Genomic DNA, 18,105 nt, shown 5'->3' with positions numbered 1-18,105 from the left:
ATCAATAAAGCTTCAAGAACAGGCTTTAAATGCTTACTCTAGGGATATACTGCAACCACTTTGTATCACTCACACAGGGAGCATGAGGATAGATCAGTATAATTAGTGCATGGAAAGAGGCATTCAAACAATCATACTGCCCATGCTCCATACGTGAATAGAGCAGGAAGAAACCCTAATAACTGGTACAATGAGACGTACCCTCTGCAATGCACCTCACAGTAGTTTGCAGAGTATAGATTTAGTTGTAGGTTGGCATGTTAGTTTTGAGATGTTGCAATGTTAGTGGTAAAGGGTAACCAGATGCCCTTCCTGTCACCACCTCTTCCTCCCTCAAACCCCCACCCATACAGGACAGAAATTTGTACACCCCAGATGTCTGCATCTAATGTTATCCTGTGTGAAATGTTTGCAAATCATGTAACTGAGGCAACACATGGGTACCAGCCCAGTATTCATGTAGTCAGATGTGGAAACTGACTGAAAACCACATTCAGGCTGGCCGGCACACTCACCCTTGTTGTAAATATGTTGGGTGGATTTGATATGAGACTGGCCCACCTCCCTGAATCCTGGAAGCAACATGCTAACACATACAGCCATCCAGATGGATCTTTATATACCTTGTGAAGTATTAATTTCAAATACACATGAGGAAAAATATTAATTTCAAGTTGTTGCTGAGTGATAGTAGATGGGCGGTAAGTCAGGAAAAATCCTTTTCATTAACAGTTTGAGGAAAAATTTGTTACCTGTCATCAACTAAGAACTTCCAAGCTGCCATCCAGCTTTGAGTTGTTGGGAATGCAGTACCCGGAAGACTAAAGAATGTGCTTTGGAGGTGCAACACAGTAGGCCAAACAGCACAGAGACCATAAATCTCTGTTGCCATGCTGAACAAAAAAATACCTTATAAAATGTGTTTGTCAGCCTTTATTTTGTACTCATTGTAGACTGACAGACATATATCTATCATGTGTCTTTCATTGTTTTCAGAAACTGTTAGAGTGTCAATACTATGAGACACAATGCCTCTAATTTTCTTTAAAGAAAATGTAATTTTATTTCTAATCAGTAGTTCATCATTTTCCTTACAAAGTGAAGTTATTTTATTTTCAGTCAACATGTACAGTATGCAGTGTTTTATTAATTTATAAATTGAAACAAGACAACTGGTTATTTAATGTTTTATCATTTAGTATTCTTTGGGTCTTAGCCATTCCTGAAGCAGCAGAACATTATTAACATAATCAGATGTGTATTGCTTGGCACCAGTCACGATATTGCTGGTGGTTAATGAATATTTATGGAGCATTTTCATTTTAGGCCTCTAATGGTGGCAGCTCACACAAGGCAAACTATATAAAAACTTAAACTTAGAACTGGGTTGCAATTACTTATCTGAACATATTAGAAAATGGAATCACCACTATTTATTATCTTAGAGATCCTGTGAAATTATGAAGTCTGAAGACTGGTTGTCTCATCTTTTGGTGGTAGTGATATGATTCTTGTGTGATGATCATCACTGCTGGGTACTGGCCATAGTTCAGAGAGTTCTCTCACTAACTTTTTTCACTTGTAGTGGCATCTAGTGTAGTGTTTGTCTGCTCCCTGCCGAGAATCTTGTAATTGCATTTATATGTGCACACCTGGAACATCCAGTCCGTTTGTTCAGAGCAATCAGGGCAGTGCCAAGACAAGACAGCAGGCAGACATGTCTCATTCAGCCAAGTTCCACAGTGATCAGAACTCATTGCATCATGCCATTTGTTATTATAAAGGTGATTTATGTGTTACATACCTATTGTTACATCTTATCATTTGAGGGAAAATAAAGGGAGGGCAGTATGTCCTCTTGCATTATACACTCAGAACTTAAGTGAAAAACTCAAGAACCAGAGGCTTGTAAGCAAATAGTTGCATACATTTTTTGGTCCTCCAGACTGGATAAGGTGAACAGGCAAAATACCGTGTGGTTATAATTGAGGTGCAGCTACTCAGTGAGGTCCAGAGTGGGCTATAATTATTGTATGGCAGTGAAACTTGGTAAATATGCTAATGCGCTGATGCAGATCTGATTTACACTGGAAAAAATTAGTTCCAGTTTTGGCCACCAGCTGCAAATCTGTCACTGTACATTTTTTTCGACATCTGCACTCTCAGATGACAAGTCGTAATATGAGTGAATTGTATGGCTAATGAGAAGAGTGACTGTGCACTGTTAATAAAATTGTTTTGTGTGAATGACAGCAATCACAGTGCTGCATTGAGAGTATTGCCGACTGAAAGGTCTGAGGAGAGGCCCGATGTCTTTAAATGGTTTAAAGAAAGTGATAATGAAGTTCAAAACATGGAAGACCTTGACATGGCACCTAGAAGGGGAAGTGTGGAAGTTATTTACGAGGTTGCTGTTGCTGTAATTGACCATACAGCATGTGTCGATGGTAGTGTTAATGCTGATGCAGTGTCATGAGAATTGTCTGTCCATCCCATGGTCAAGAGTACAGGAAGTTTTGTGGTCTGTTTTACACTGGTACCTGCACAAGATCCAGATGGTACAACTACTGGAAGCTCAGGATCTGCAACGATGTTCCAAATTTGCTCTATAGTTTCTGGCATGGAGTGAAGTTGGTGACATATAACCGGCCAATATTATACGGACTTACGAGACGCATTTTGCACTACAGGGTGCAGTGAATACAAAAAACTACCAAATTTGGGGTTCTGTTCAGCCGCATGTTTTGCCGAGGAGTCACTGCACTCACTGCATGTGACTGTGTGGCATAGATTCACAAGCGCCTTTATTCTCAATCCATTTTTCTTTGTTGAGAATGCACGCAGAGGGCCTATCAGGTGTACCATGATGTCTACACATAACTGAGACTTCCTTGTACAGCATCCAAGTTCTGCTTTGGAAGAGCACAAATGTGTGCAAACCACTGTTTTTATGAAAGATGGGACCACATCTCCTGTTGCTCGCCCAGTGAAAGATCTGCTTTATGCAAATTTCCATGAATGTGTGATCTCCAGAGGTTTCCCAGATGCATGGCCTGCAAGATCACCTGATCTGAATCCATTTGACTTTTGGATCTGGAGAACTCTACTGTAAAAGGATGCATTTACCAGGGATATGTTTGGGCTCTATCTGATCTGAAGGCCGTTATACAGGTACACGTTGCTCAGATACCACCGGAACTGCTGTGAGAAACTGTTGAGCACATTGTTTAACGATGCAGCATGTTGTCAACAGCTCTGGTGCTCATATTGAACAAACTGTGTACATGGTGGTTAATAATAGAATCAACATTAAACCTTTCTCACTTTGTCACCATGCCCCACATCTAACCTATTATGTATGGAAAGATTTCTATATGCCTTTCTTGCATTCACAGTGCCAGATTTGCATCTGGTGACAAAATTAGAACAAATTAGGGCCCACTTGAGACAGATCAGCTACAGCATTTGCAGTATGCAGAAATTTTTGTGTTGGTTGATGTCTTGGGGCATCATACTCTCACACTCACTTTACACTGTCAACCACAGTGTACAGTGCACACATGGTGTCCATAGTTGAAACATATCAACTTGTTATCCTTCTTTCTCCAAATACCTACATTTCTCTGTGGCTTTGAACTCTGTGTTAGGGTTTCAGTACACGAATTGCTATGAAGTTTGACTTGCAGAGCAAGAGCAGCTCTTGACTTCAGTTCAGATAATGGCAGGAGATCTTGAACAAATCTGGGACCACAGGTTGTTGCCAGCCAGCATTAATAATGTTTACACCACACTGAATGACACAAAAGCTGTAAAATATAAGCCCATGAGCAACTGAAGTAGAGAGAGCTTTTGTGTTAGGCACAATTCTCACTGAGGTGATGGTATATGCAATACGATATGTGGTGCAACTTATGATACGCTACAGAAGCAACCTGCATTGATGGAGTGCATTGAAAAGTAGTTGTAGTGACTTAATTGGTTCACATTGAAGTAACAGCAATATGACACAGATCTCATATCACCAGGCACAATAGCGACTGTTGTATGCTCCACACAACTGTTTCATACAATATGAATTTAATGTTATATATATAAAATAGAAAGAAACATTCCACATGGGAAAAATATATTAAAAACAAAGATTCCATGACTTACCAAACGGGAAAGCGCTGGTAGATAGGCACAATAAAAAAACACACAAAATTTCAAGCTTTTGCAACCCACGGTTGCTTCGTCAGGAAAGAGGGAAGGAGAGGGAAAGATGAAAGGATGTGGGTTTTAAGGGTGAGGGTAAGGAGTCATTCCAATCCCGGGAGTGGAAAGACTTACCTTAGGGGGAAAAAAAGGACAGGTATACACTTGCACACACACACACACACACACACACACACACACACACACACACACACACACACACACACACACACACACACACACACACATCCATCCACACATACATAGACACAAGCAGACATTTGTAAAGGCAAAGAGTTTGGGCAGAGATGTCAGTCGAGGCGGAAGTACAGAGGCAAAGATATTGTTGAAAGACAGGTGAGGTATGAGTGGCGGCAAATTGAAATTAGAAATTAGCAGTGATTGAGGCCTGGCGGATCCCGAGAAGAGAGGATATGCTGAAGGGCAAGTTCCCATCTCCGGAGCTCTGACAGGTTGGTGTTAGTGGGAAGTATCCAGATAACCCGGACGGTGTAACACTGTGCCAAGATGTGCTGGCCGTGCACCAAGGCATGTTTAGCCACAGGGTGATCCTCATTACCAACAAACACTGTCTGCCTGTGTCCATTCATGCGAAAGGACAGTTTGTTGCTGGTCATTCCCACATAGAAAACGTCACAGTGTAGGCAGGTCAGTTGGTAAATCACGTGGGTGCTTTCACACGTGGCTCTGCCTTTGAGCATGTACACCTTCTGGGTTACAGGACTGGAGTAGGTGGTGGTGGGAGGGTGCATGGAACAGGTTTTAACCTGGGGGCGGTTACAAGGGTAGGAGCCCTGCTAGTGTTCTCCACTATGCAGTCTTTCTCATTTGACTGAAAGAAAACTATTTGGTAAAAAAAAGGTGATTTTTTTTTCCACATCTTACAGTCCCACATTACAGCTTGATAATGAACTGCTTTTCTTTCTGCTATTGCCTATAATTATTGTGATACTTTGCAAATAAGTAAACCACTGGGCTTATTTCGGAAAGTCTGCAGGGAAGAAAGTACTTGCTAGTCAACTAACATTTCCTGCATTTAGGGCAGACATGCTGGATAAAAAATATAGTTAACATATTGAAATTGTTTCTAACAGTGGAACGAGACTGATACCTCTTTCCTTTCTCAAGAAAATATGGTATATAATAGAACAGTATTATGAGAAGGAAAGTTGCCACTCACCACATAGCAGAGAGCCGAGTCACAGATAGGCACAACAAAAAGATTTTCACATTTATAGCTTTCAACAATGGCCTTTGTCAACAATACACACACACACACACACACACACACACACACACACACACACACGTGTGACAAAGGCCATTGACCTAAAACTATAAGTGTAAAAATATTTTTTTGTGCCTATCAGCGACTCGGCATCTCCGCTATATGGTGAGTGGCAACTTTCCTTCTCACAATATTGTTGCATTCCATCCTGGATTTTCCACTGTTAGAGATATAATAGAGGTTGCCTGCAATGCACCACCCATGAAACTATTGCTACCTGCTATGTGGATCGCTGCGGATACAAGCCGAAGCTATAAATGAAATGAAGAGACACTGGGAGTCATCAGCTGATAATGCTGATTGAATGTTTTCTCAGTCTATGCTCCCTGGTTTCATGAACTTTGAGACAGACATAAAAGAGATCTGAAAGCAAAATACTGTTACTTCTCAATGAACAGCTGGATGAAGCTGAGGACACATTGGGATTTCCCTTATCATCATGAATTCTTGCATTTCTTCCAACACATTGTCTATCCCTATGCAGTTCACCAACCACTTCTACACTGTCATGGTGATTGATCTTAATTCAGATCAAACAATGTTCCATCTGAGTGCTCCTCAAGCTGGAGCATATACTACTTTATCAAACTTAACAGTTGTAGAAACACAATCATAGCTTTATTAATTTGTAATCATTATTTATATGTGTAACATAGTGAGTTAAGTACCTTGCTATGTGGTCTTACAAAAAAACAAACTTTTCATGGTGGCATTTTTAACATCATTCTCAAACTTTCCCCAGCTTACCTTATTCTAATGAGTAGCTTCTCAGCAGGAGAAATAGCAAAAAAATGTGCCCTGATTTCTCAGAGTAACAGACAATAGTTACTCTAAAACTGTTTGGATTCACTCTGTAGAATTTGTGTTCATGTTGAGAGAGTGCAAGAGAAATCACAGCCAAACTATGTTTGATATTTATAGAATTGTATGGATGCAACCAGTACTACTACTTCTTTATTTTTTTAGATTTAAATAATAAGGTCCTCTTCAGAAGAGCTCATGATTGAAACTGAAACATGATTCGTGCTTTCTTGTTGCTTATTGTATCGCTAGTAGCCTCTCATTTTGTGTTGTCCCAATGGGAAAAAGAGTGTCGTGCGTCTTTGATCGCAATATAACAACAAAAACAATCAAATTTTGATAAAATTATTAAAATAACAATCAAAACAAACAATTATTGATAAAATTATTAAAATAACAATGAAGACAATCAATTATTTATAAAATTACTATACAATTTTATTGCAATGTGTTATATATCATATAGCGTATCATATCGTAACAGTGAGAACTGCGCTGGACACCAAGACAGCGTTAATGGACATTTAAATCACCTGAATTGACTTGTTGTCATGCATGTTGGTTTGCAATACAATGAAAACTGCAAGGGACAATTTTATTGCAATGTGTTATATCATATTGTGTATCATATCGCCTCAGTGAGAACTGCGATGGATGCCAGAACAGCGTTAATGGACATTTAAATCACCTGAATCAACTGGTTGTCATGCATATTGGTTTGCAATAAAATGAAAACTACAAGGGTCAATGCATTCTGATAGCCAAGAAGGTGCCATTCAGGCAGATGGAGGAATTTCTAGGATGATGTTCACATGGGTTAAAATGCAGTTACTGGTCTGTCTGCCTTTGTCTTTCACCCGATTAGAATAAAGGAGCCTACTGTCAAATTATTTGCATTCCTTTGTTCATTTACAGCACCATGCGAGTGATCTGTACCTTCAGCAAGCCAGTGTAGCACACTATCACCTCTGATTTGCATAATAAAGCTGGAGGAATATTCCACATACATTAGGGTATTTTTGTGGTCCTCCATTTCACCTTATGCAATGAGCAGGTTTGGAGTGCCATTGGCTGAGATGTGTGTGCCTCAGACTCAGCTCTGACTAATTTCCTTGACTGTGGTCATACAGAGTGCTTATGGAAGAGGCCAGCATCCCATGGACTCCAAATCATGACAAATAGCTGCTATCATCAGAGTGAAAAGTGGTGGCACACACTTTTCGGTGTATCTATACCTAATTACAAATTATTTAGGGGTAAAGTAGATGACTCAACAGAAGCACTGCATTGTCAAAAGGCATGTGCGTGCAACTCCCCCCCCCCCTCCCCCAACACAGACACACACACACACACACACACACACACACACACACACACAAAAAAAAAAGCACATGCCTCTCTCTCTACATTGTGCTCAGTCAGCTGCCAGCTCTTTATGAGTAAAGAGATGGCAGTCAACTGAGCACAATGTCGGGGGACTGTCGTGCTAATTTGAGTGAGTGTGTGGTTTTTGAGTGAATGTTTTTCCTACAGCTAGAAAAAGGAAGTGCATCCTGAAAGCTAGCCAAGTTCTGTACCTCTTGTCTGTGTGCCTATAGACAATGCAACACTTCTGCCTTTCAGTGAGTCATCTCCTTTATTCATAAATAATTCATATATGGTTACTCTTCAACTTACAGTTAAGTGTTTGGCAGAGGTTTCACAGGATAATTTTCAGACTATTTCTCAGCTGTTCAATTCTCAAATAGCAACTGGCAAAAGTGAACACCTAAATCTCGGCTGTTCCAGTCTCAAATAGCAATGGGCAAAAGTGAACACCTTAATCTTTCTTTGTGAGCTCTTTTTTCTCTTATTTCATCATGAAGGTCGTTACCTCCTATGTAGGTGGCAGTCACAAAAATGTTTTGGCATTCGAGAGAGAAAGTTGGTGAGTATAATTCTGATAAATGATCTTGCTGCAACAAAAAACACCTTTGATTCAGTTACTAACATCCCAACTCATTTATCATATTGGTGTCACTTTCTCCCCTGTTTTATAATCATACAAAATGAGCTGCTCTTTTTTAAATTTATCTCCAGTTCAATTGCTCATGGGTGTATATAGTGACCAATGATGGTTCCATTGTTCCATCATACTTTCTTAAAATGTTACTTCAATTTCTGATTATGTCTCCCTCATTGAGAATAACATCTGAGTTTGGCTTGAGAAATCTTCAGCCAAATTTCATACCTAGTCCAATAACCTACTGCCCCATTCTGAGAAAAAAAAATTGGGTACGTAGTAGGAGGGAACTGTATGATGGCTTTTCCTCCAAAGAATGTTGATGAAAAAGAGAAAGTAAGTTAGTTACTTTCATATTCCACAGATAATCTGTACAACAAATCGTAATGAAGGGGAATGAGTCATTTTATATTCTATAACACATCATGTATGTACGGCTACTAGTTGACCATTTACAAGTCAGATGTGAATTTGACAAAATCAAATGGAAACCCCAGGATGGAATATCAACAATAAAAGGAAAAGGATACATTGCTACTCATTGTAAAGATGAGACACTGAGTTGCAGGCAGACACAACAAAAAGGCTGTTACACATTTAGCTTTTAGCCAAAGCCTTCTTCAGAAAATGAAAAACACACACCACACACACACACACACACACACACACACACACACACACACACACACACACACACACACATCTTGTGCACTTATGAGTGCTATCTCTGGCAGCTCATACTGGAATGCAAATGTCACATGGAATCAAACCAGCAGTCTGGAGAGGGTGTGATAGGGAAAGGGAAAGGAAAAGGGATAGCAGGGTAGCAGGCTACGGGTCAGCAGAGAGAAGAGTGCTATCTGGTGGAGTGTGCACGGACTAGATGGAGGCAATGGAGGCTTGACGACTACCACCAGGTGCAGTGTTGTCAGGAGTCTGTGGGGCAGGGAGCCAGGAGAGAGAGTGGAGGGGGGGTAGGAAAAAGGAGAGGAGCAGGGAAGGGGAAAGAGGGCGGATGAGTTTGCAAGGGGTGGCATGTAGCGAGTGATAGGGGACATGGACAGGGAACACAGGGAGGGGGGGGGGGGGGGGCAGAAACTGTTTGGCGGAGGGTGTTGGGTTGTAGTTTACCATAGTTTCAGACAGGGATAGTTTTGGGAGTGGGTAATGTATGCTGCAATCAATGCACAGCTTTTTATATCAGTATGAGTACACACCAGCTGTCCACCAGGATGCTTTTTATATTCGTATGAATACAAACTAGCTGTCCACAAGAATGAACAGGCCATGAGCAAATCAGACCACCCCGTGGGACAACATGCAGCAAATATAACATGTTTTATTTCCACGACCTGCTTTTCTGAACTTCACAGATGGCAGTTATCCTTATAACACATTCTCCACTCCCAAAACTATCCCAGCCTCATCCTATGGTAACCTACTGTCCTCACACCCTCCACCCAACAGTTTCCACCCCCTTTGTCCTCTCACACCCACTGTGTGCTGTCCCCTGCCAATTCATCTAGCCTACTATCCCTTCCCCACCCCTTCAGACTGCTGGTTTCATTTCATGTGACAGCTGCATTCCAGTCCGAGCTGCTGTTTGTGTGCGCCAAATTTGTGTGTGTGTGTGTGTGTGTGTGTGTGTGTGTGTGTGTGTGTGTGTGTGTGTGTGTGTGTGTCCTCTGCAGAAGGTTTTGGATCTTTATGCTGAGTAGCAACCTGTCCTTTTACTTTCATTGTTTAGATGTGAATTAGTAATTCCTACCCAACACCCTTTGCATATTACATACACATACAGGTAGAGATAGACATTCCTCTATAGAGTAGGAGTTGTCAAGGAGAATCTTTCTCATTTTTGTTTTAAAATTTAGCTTTGTCAGACATTTTAGTTCCTTTGGTATGAGACCAAAAAATTGGTGCAGTATTGTGCAATCCTTCTTATGTCAAAGTCAACCTTAATGAGAAATAGTGGATATCTTTTATTTTTCTGCTGATATTGTAATTATGAATATTATTATTCCTTTGAACTTTTGTGGGTCATTTACAACAAAATTCCCGAGGGAATTCATATATTACGAAGCAGTAGTCAAAATGCCTTACTCCTTAAACATGTCTACAAGATGATCGTGGGTGAGCAACACATATTGTTCTTACAGCATGTTTTTGAGCAATAAAACATGAGGACACAGAGCCTGCATCACAGCTATGTATTCCCTCCATGTCAACAGAAATTGCAAGGGATTTCTGACAGTCTTTCAGAGAATGATTGTGATGGCTGGCACAGAAAGTGGGTCACATTCACGTACCTACAGGCAACAAAGACGATATATTGATACAAAGTGGTGTGCCATGGTGTTGGTAGATATCTACAAGTAGTGAGACTCATCAGCCCAGGAGACCTATTCCATGCTTCTAACATCCACTAGTAGTGTTCTTGTACTACTCAGATAACGTGTGGTATCTGGAGGTATACGTGTGGGACAGTGGCCTCTGCACCTATGATAAGGTGGGTCTGGGTGGTATGGCTGCTCACTGTGTGTGTGTGTGTGTGACTATACGGGCACTCAATGGCAAGATTATCAGCACTCTGACAGATTTTAAAAGAAACGAATGTGAATAAAATTGTTAAAATTATAGCATACAGTGAAGATGGGACCTACGAAATGACACTCTTGCACTCACTCCCACCCTCACTCACATTTATTCACACATTCACTCTATTCCCATGCCTTACAACAACAGAGAAAGGGTGCAAGTTTCTATAACAGGGATTAAAACACAAGTGAAATGACAAAGGAGCTAAAACAACAGAGCACATAAAGGTGACCAGCTGACTGTTTACAAAAACATATGCAAGCCAGTCACCCTGTCAACCCATTAAAACCATCTCCCTAAAATCTTGGGAAAAATAGAGGGCAGGTCTGTTGGCAAATCTGCCTCTACCCTCTGGTCTGAAAATAAAACACACCCCAATAAAATGTGACACACTGTGATCTGGGTGCCACAAGCACCACACACTGGAGCAAGAAGCCATGCATCATAAGACTGTGTTCTATGTGAACAAGTGTAAAAGTAAGGAGGACCTAATCCCATCGACATGGTGATACATCATGGTGCTGTCACTTCCAGCAAGACTCTGCATTTCAACAGCAAGACTTTAACATGCAGGGTGACAGCACACCAATCTAACTTAGGGTCACGATATGCCTCCTTGGCTGATACATCCACCCTTTCATTCGCTGTGACGCCCATGTGCCCTGCCAACCAGCTGAAAGACATCTCCTTCTGCAGCCTTGTAGTTGGAGGAAGGCATCCTGGATATTTTGGACAACAGATGGGTACAAGAGTTGCAGAGAATGAACGGCACTCAGAAAATCAAAACAGACAAGTGAATTAGTACTCAAATCCTGTCTCATCTGCTCCAGTGCCCGCATTGAAGACAGTAAAGTCTTGAGGTAGACAGACCTAGAGGAAATGATCAGGGAAAACAACAGAGTAACCAATGGAGTCCCCCTGTTTTGTTCCATCTGTAAAGACAGCTGCAAAGGTATGGTGCACAGTTAAAATGTCCTTAAATAATGTACTAAAAATATGCAGGAGTGCAACATATCCTGTACTGCACTAAATCTAAAATAACTTTGGCCCTCTACGTAATAAGAATGCAGGCAGTTTAAACCCTGGATTTGGGTTGTACGTTCTCCACACCAATGACTTCAGCACACGCTGCACTTAGATACAAAATGGCCTTGTTGCCCATGGGCAATTGAAGAAAAGATGTTCCAGAGGCAGATGAGCAACAGTGTGGTGTGCAGGTGAATTTGGAGATGTGAGGAACTTAAAAGCCTGATGCATCATGAGGAGTTGGCTTCAGAGTAAGTGGTGCTTCACCAGCTTCAGCACAGAGACTTGGTATGGGGCTGGTCCTATAAGCACCTGTGGCCAGCCTAATTCCCTCATGATGGAGAGTGTCAATGATCTTCAGATAAGAAGGCCTCACCAATCTGTACATTGTGCCCCACACACCAAAGCCCTACAAAACTGGAGCAGATGTGCCCTGTCCCCTCCTCAAGACCTGTAGCTAAAGGCCGTTTATGATATTCAGTGCCTGCAGGGTTCTGGCTTTCATGTCTCTCAGGTGTGGCAACCATGACTACTTGCAGAAAAAATGAGGACTAGAAATCTGGCTGAGTCTTTAAAAAGGAGAGTGGTGTCCTTCATATGCAAGGCAGTAAGTTAAAAATATGGTGATAACAGTTAAAATGAATGCACATGCCCGCACACCCACAACCTCCCCCCCCCCCCCTTTCTCCCCTCCCCCCCCCTCTCTCTCTCTCACTCTCTCTCTCTCTTTTGCAAAAAACCGGAAACCTGTCTTTGCAGCCCACTCTTCTAATCTCTGCATTGTAAGTCGCAACTGGCCAGTTGCTATTGCAACACTGGAGAAGGAACAGAAAACAGCAAAATCGTCTACAAATAAGGAGCTTTGTACAGGAATCTTTACTGTAGATGTGACACTGTTTACAGCTTTGACAAAGAGAGTAATACTTAAAAGCCTGCCCTGAGGGAAACCATTTTCCTGCTCAAAACAGTCTGACAGTGTGTCACTTGACTCTGGTTATGGCAATATTCCCCATGGAACTACTCACAGTAGACCATGACACAGTGGTGTTTGAAACACTTACGGACCTTGGTAATAGAACTTCGTGCAGTGAGTGCCCATGATCTGAGCTATGTACTGATATAACACATCTTGTCCACCTTGCACTCCACTTTCACAGTAAAGGCCTGCACACTGGCTAACAACTTCACATCACATCATATCACATCACATCACATCACACCACATACTGAATTATCCCATTCACTGCTGCAATAGGAGTATTCTACATCAAATATTGCAGCTACCTCTAATTCCATTTCTCATTAGCATGTATAGCACACACTGAGAATTATTGAAAAATAACCTCAATATTCAGTTTCTAAACTAATAGAATGTCAACTGTATATTCTATGGGAGTGCAACAAAAGTTTAACTGTGAGGGTGACTATAAATTACGTGACTGGATTCTATGTGGTTATCTTTGTGTCAGGCTGTGTGAATAGGCATGCTACTATGGAAGTCAATAGTATTAACATGCTGATACGTTCGACTTTAGATACATGTACACATAACTCTTTCGCTGCTTGTCAACATCTGTTTGTTAAAGGTATATGACAGAGTGACTCCAGAAAAAACATCGACAGTCATCCGACGGATACGTTTATTTGACTGGACTGTTAAAGGGTGGAAACGCAAAAATTATTCAGTTCAATCACCAAAAACTCTACTTTGAAATGGAATGTAACATTGACGTTACGTATCACAATTAAGATTATATTCAACAGTTTATGGATACGCAGGTCTTCACCGATTAGTATATTTTCTATCACATAGCCAAATGGTAAAATGACATAGCAATGGCATTCCGATTCTAAACAACCGCTACGTCGTACGTAGGTTTGACATTAACCGATAGATGTCAGCAGCGAAGACGCATTGTGCTCTCTTTCGGCAATTTTGAATACTACGCCCATACGGAGCCATTTTATAAGAAATAACTAATTACGCAGTATGTTAATTGTCAACTAAGAAATTGTAAAGGCCACATATGCGATCTTGATGATCCGACGACTTTTTCCAACATATGGAAGCTAAACGTGCAAATTCGAGTACTTGGTTGCATTCGCGCCATTGAGCCGAAATGGAGGAGGATCGAACATCGGAAACTGTCGTGCTCCCGGACATGTCCGAACCTCTTACGAATGAATCCGAGGAACATGGTGTTCTAACTTCGGATGCTCATCAGGCAGTGGCTCCAGTATCAGTTCCAGTTGCCTCGGTACCTGTTTCATTGCCTGTTGGCTCATTAATTGGTGTCGCAAGTTCGGGGACGTTCAATGTTATCACTCCTGACCAGCTGGTATGTACATCTTATTCTGCAGTTCACTCTATATTGCACACTCAGGTGCGTCCGAATTTGTCGTCTGCTGTGACTTTAATTAGACAGTATTGTACTTGTTGACAAAATACTTGCAATATACGATGCGTCTCTAACAACCGCGTCGGCTTCGTAATATTTACTGTGTAAGGAGAAAATATTTGCTTTAGACTAGTTTGTGGATGGTCATAGCAGTTCGAGAATTTCGGGAGGCAGCGTATGACTTACACGACGAAGAAATATATGCAAGGACAAATGCGAAATATACGCTGTTAATCCGCAAAACAAATACTTGACGTAGAAGTAATGGTTCATGTTTGACGCGTCTAGCCGTGTTGCTGCGGCGTCATAAGTTTCAAAATCTTACTTGTGATTTAAGACTGTGCTAATATTTTACGTGCCTGTTGTATGTAACCTGCACACTGCAACGAAAACGCAGTTTGCAACATTGTTATTGCTGATTAGAGACTTCCGTTATTTCAGCTGGCCGGTTCAACACAGTTCAAACCTCATGTGCTGTGTGTGGATAACAGTTTCATATGTGATACGCGACAAGAAAAGGATGCCGACTCCATTAGAACCTGGGTAAGATCACAGGTATGTGCATGAAACTTGGTGGCGAAGGTTCACTCCTTGGTTAGCTTGCTATCTTTCCTGGTATTTGAAACAGTTTTGCATGAAATTGGTTCAGTGGAAGTTGGCCTTTAATTTAACCTATCTATGTACTCTTATATGCTCATATTTGCTGGAAACTGTGTTGATGCCCAGTTGGCCTAAGTTGCATTTCTTATTTTCTTTTGTAAAGAACTGTCGGACATTAAGTTTAGGGAGCTGGCATAGCCACCAGAGTCTTCCCCATACATCCCTTCTAGTGATGGGAGAGAAATGGAGAAGGGCAGTCAAGTGTCTTTGGATCTTTGTTCTGAATACTTTTTTTACTGTTATTGTTCATTGAGGCTGTTGAATTTAGTTTGTTCCTGTCATTAATGTTTGATTCTCCATAAATTTTCTAACAAATATTTAATACATTGTAAACTATATTGTTTCTGCAGATTTTATCACACACTTCAGAATTAAAGAATTAACAGTATTGCAAGTTTAATCAGTGATGACAGCACACAATATATAATTATGTGAGATCTTAAACTTCTCTACTACTCGGGTTCCTCTTTAGTGTAGTGAACAGAGCAGAGAATGATGAGAGGACTAACTAGAGTCTGTTGCATCACGGGGGCAGCCACATAAAATGTGGAAGGTTGTTATCCATCAATGGAGCGAGCGTAATTGACTAACAGCTATAGAGGTGAATAAGATCCAGCAAAATAAAATAACATTCATAGTTAGCTTTACATTTATCCATTCATTATATATGAAGTATAACTTGTTCAAACGAAGGCCAGCAGAAGACCAGAGTTACTGCATCTACATCTTCCTCTATTCTATGCAAACTATTGTGAAGTGCATGGCATAGGGTGGATCCCATTGCACTTCTTAGTAGTCACTACTATTTAACATTGAGGAGACTAATTGTAATCACATGAATTCAGCAGAAGGAATAACTTGTGAGTTCGAGTGCTACCAGTATTCCATTTGGCACAGTGACTGTGCCTCAGAATAGGGCATAGTGATAAAGCAGCTCCTCATATGCCACACGTTTCTCTAGTCAGTGCTAAGCAACACTTGTGATGGTATTAGTGACCCCACTGGACAGTGGATGCCTGGAAAAAGTGATTTTGGTGATGAGTCAGGCTATACTCTTGGCCAATCCCATTGAATGGTTTGGCTTTGGTGAGTACCTGGAGAACGTTATGTGCCATCATATGTAGTGCCAATGGAGAAGGGGGTGTCTTAATATGGGATGTTTTTCATGGCTACTGCACTTATGAAAATGCTAAATCCAGATGGATGTGCATGTAGAGGATCAGTTCAGAGATAGCGTATCAGTGACAATGCATTGTCATAAAGTAGCACCTGTGAGACTATGATTTGTGGACAATAACATCCTTGAAATGGATTGAATGACCAGAGTCCTGATCTGGACCTGATGGAACACCTTTAGGATGAGTTAGAACACAACTTCACTCCAGACACGAGTGTCTAAAACCACTACCTTTTCTGGTTATGGTTCTTGATGAAGAATGGATTGCTATTCCTGCTAGGTAACATCCTGACAACCAGTGATACATTTTGACATGTTGCCTCATTATTTTCAAGGCATGAAGGTAATGTATTGCTGTGCATGGCAAATTTAATCCTTACTTAGTGGGCTTAAGTTGTGCCTAGCCCAGTATACCATTATTGAAGCATACGACAGAGCCATGTGTCCTTGGGAAATTGAAAGACCTGTAGTTTCCCCTTCTGTTAGCCATGCCACAATATTAACATAATTGGCCCTTGTTAAGATCAGACCAGAGAAATAGTTTGTCAATGCTGTTGTCCCTGCAAATACTGAAAAGGCTGCTGTCCCTCTTTCAGTACAATGTGTTAGGCTTCCGTACTGGAACCCACTTGATTTGGTTGCACACATGGCATGATTTTCTGTAGTATTGAGGCACTTAAGTGATCCCACTGCAGCAATGGCAGTAAAAATGTTCCATATAACATGCCAAAGACAGAGAGAGAGAGAGAGAGAGAGAGAGAGAGAGAGAGAGAGAGAGAGAGACATAGACATGTGCTTCAAACACAAGTTTTTATTCTGAATGTTAAAAAATTTGTCATAAATATTGACGTTACATTTTTAATAAGCTGTTAAGTAACTGATTATTTCGAATTAAATTATCTTGTGGTTATGCGAGTTGTTTTTCGAATAATATGTAATTTTGGTGTTTTATATTCTGTGACATTCCATCATAATTTCTAAAATTGTTGGGGAAGTAGCAACAAAATGACTGTTCATGCTGGTATCAGACTGTAAGAGTCTGATGATACACTATCTGACTTTCGGAAAAATATCTACACAATTCCAAAGATCACAAGAGCCAACAAGTGCGAGAATTATCGCACAATCAGCTTAACAGCTTTTGCATCCATGTTGCTGGCAGGAATAATACACAGAAGAATGGAAAAGGGAATTGAGGATGTGTTTAATGACAATCAGTTCACCTTTAGGAAAGGTAAAGGCACTAGAGGCAATTCTGGCATTACAGTTGATAATGAAATTGAGACTGAAGGAAAAATCAAGAAACGACCATAGGATTTTTCGACCTGGATAGTGTTAGACAATAGAAAATAGTGCAAGATGTTCGAAATTCTGCGAAAAATAGTGATTAGCTATGGGGAAAGACAGGTAACAAACAATATATACAAGAACCAAGAGGTAATAAGAGTGGAAGACCAAGTATAAAGTGCTTGGGTTACAAAGGGTGTAAGACGAGAATGTAGTCTTTTGCCTCTACTATTCAAACTGCACATCGAAGAAGCAATGAAGGAAATAAAAGAAATGTTCAGGAGTGGAATTAAAATAAAAGGGAGATTCACTGATGACATTGCTGTCCTCAGTGAAAGTGAAGAACAATTAAAAGGCTGCTGCATGGAATGGTCTACTGAGTACAGAACATGGATTGACAATAAATAGAAGAAAGACAAAACTAATGAAAAGTAGCAAAATTGAGAAACTAAACATCAGGATTGGTGATCACAAAGTAGATAAAATTAAGGAAGCAATAAAATGACAAATGGAGCAAGGACATACATAGCAGAATTGGCACTGGCAAAAAGGCATTCCTGACAAAGAGAACTCTACTAGTATCAAACATAGGCCTTAATTTGAGGAAGAAATTTGAGAATGTAGGTTTGGAGCACAGCATTGTATGGCAGTG

The 18,105-nt window shown here is 40.7% G+C and overlaps 1 protein-coding gene across 2 annotated transcripts in view; it reads left to right on the top strand.

Annotated features, from left to right (window-relative positions):
• The first annotated feature begins 13,855 nt into the window (after positions 1-13,855).
• Positions 13,856-18,105, top strand: part of LOC126091938 (deformed epidermal autoregulatory factor 1) — a 48,362-nt gene continuing 44,112 nt past the window's right edge. The window contains exons 1-2 of one of the 2 annotated variants that reach the window (XM_049907273.1): positions 13,856-14,269; positions 14,771-14,872. In XM_049907273.1, the coding sequence (XP_049763230.1) occupies positions 14,051-14,269; positions 14,771-14,872 (321 nt within the window). In that variant the 5' untranslated portion in view covers positions 13,856-14,050. Of the gene's footprint in view, positions 14,270-14,770; positions 14,885-18,105 lie in introns of both variants that reach the window. The other variant, XM_049907264.1, reaches the window with a different exon arrangement.

The sequence above is a fragment of the Schistocerca cancellata genome, chromosome 1, assembly GCF_023864275.1.
Source record: "Schistocerca cancellata isolate TAMUIC-IGC-003103 chromosome 1, iqSchCanc2.1, whole genome shotgun sequence".
Taxonomy (NCBI): Eukaryota; Metazoa; Arthropoda; class Insecta; order Orthoptera; family Acrididae; genus Schistocerca; species Schistocerca cancellata.
This window is presented reverse-complemented; position numbering and strand designations above follow the sequence as displayed.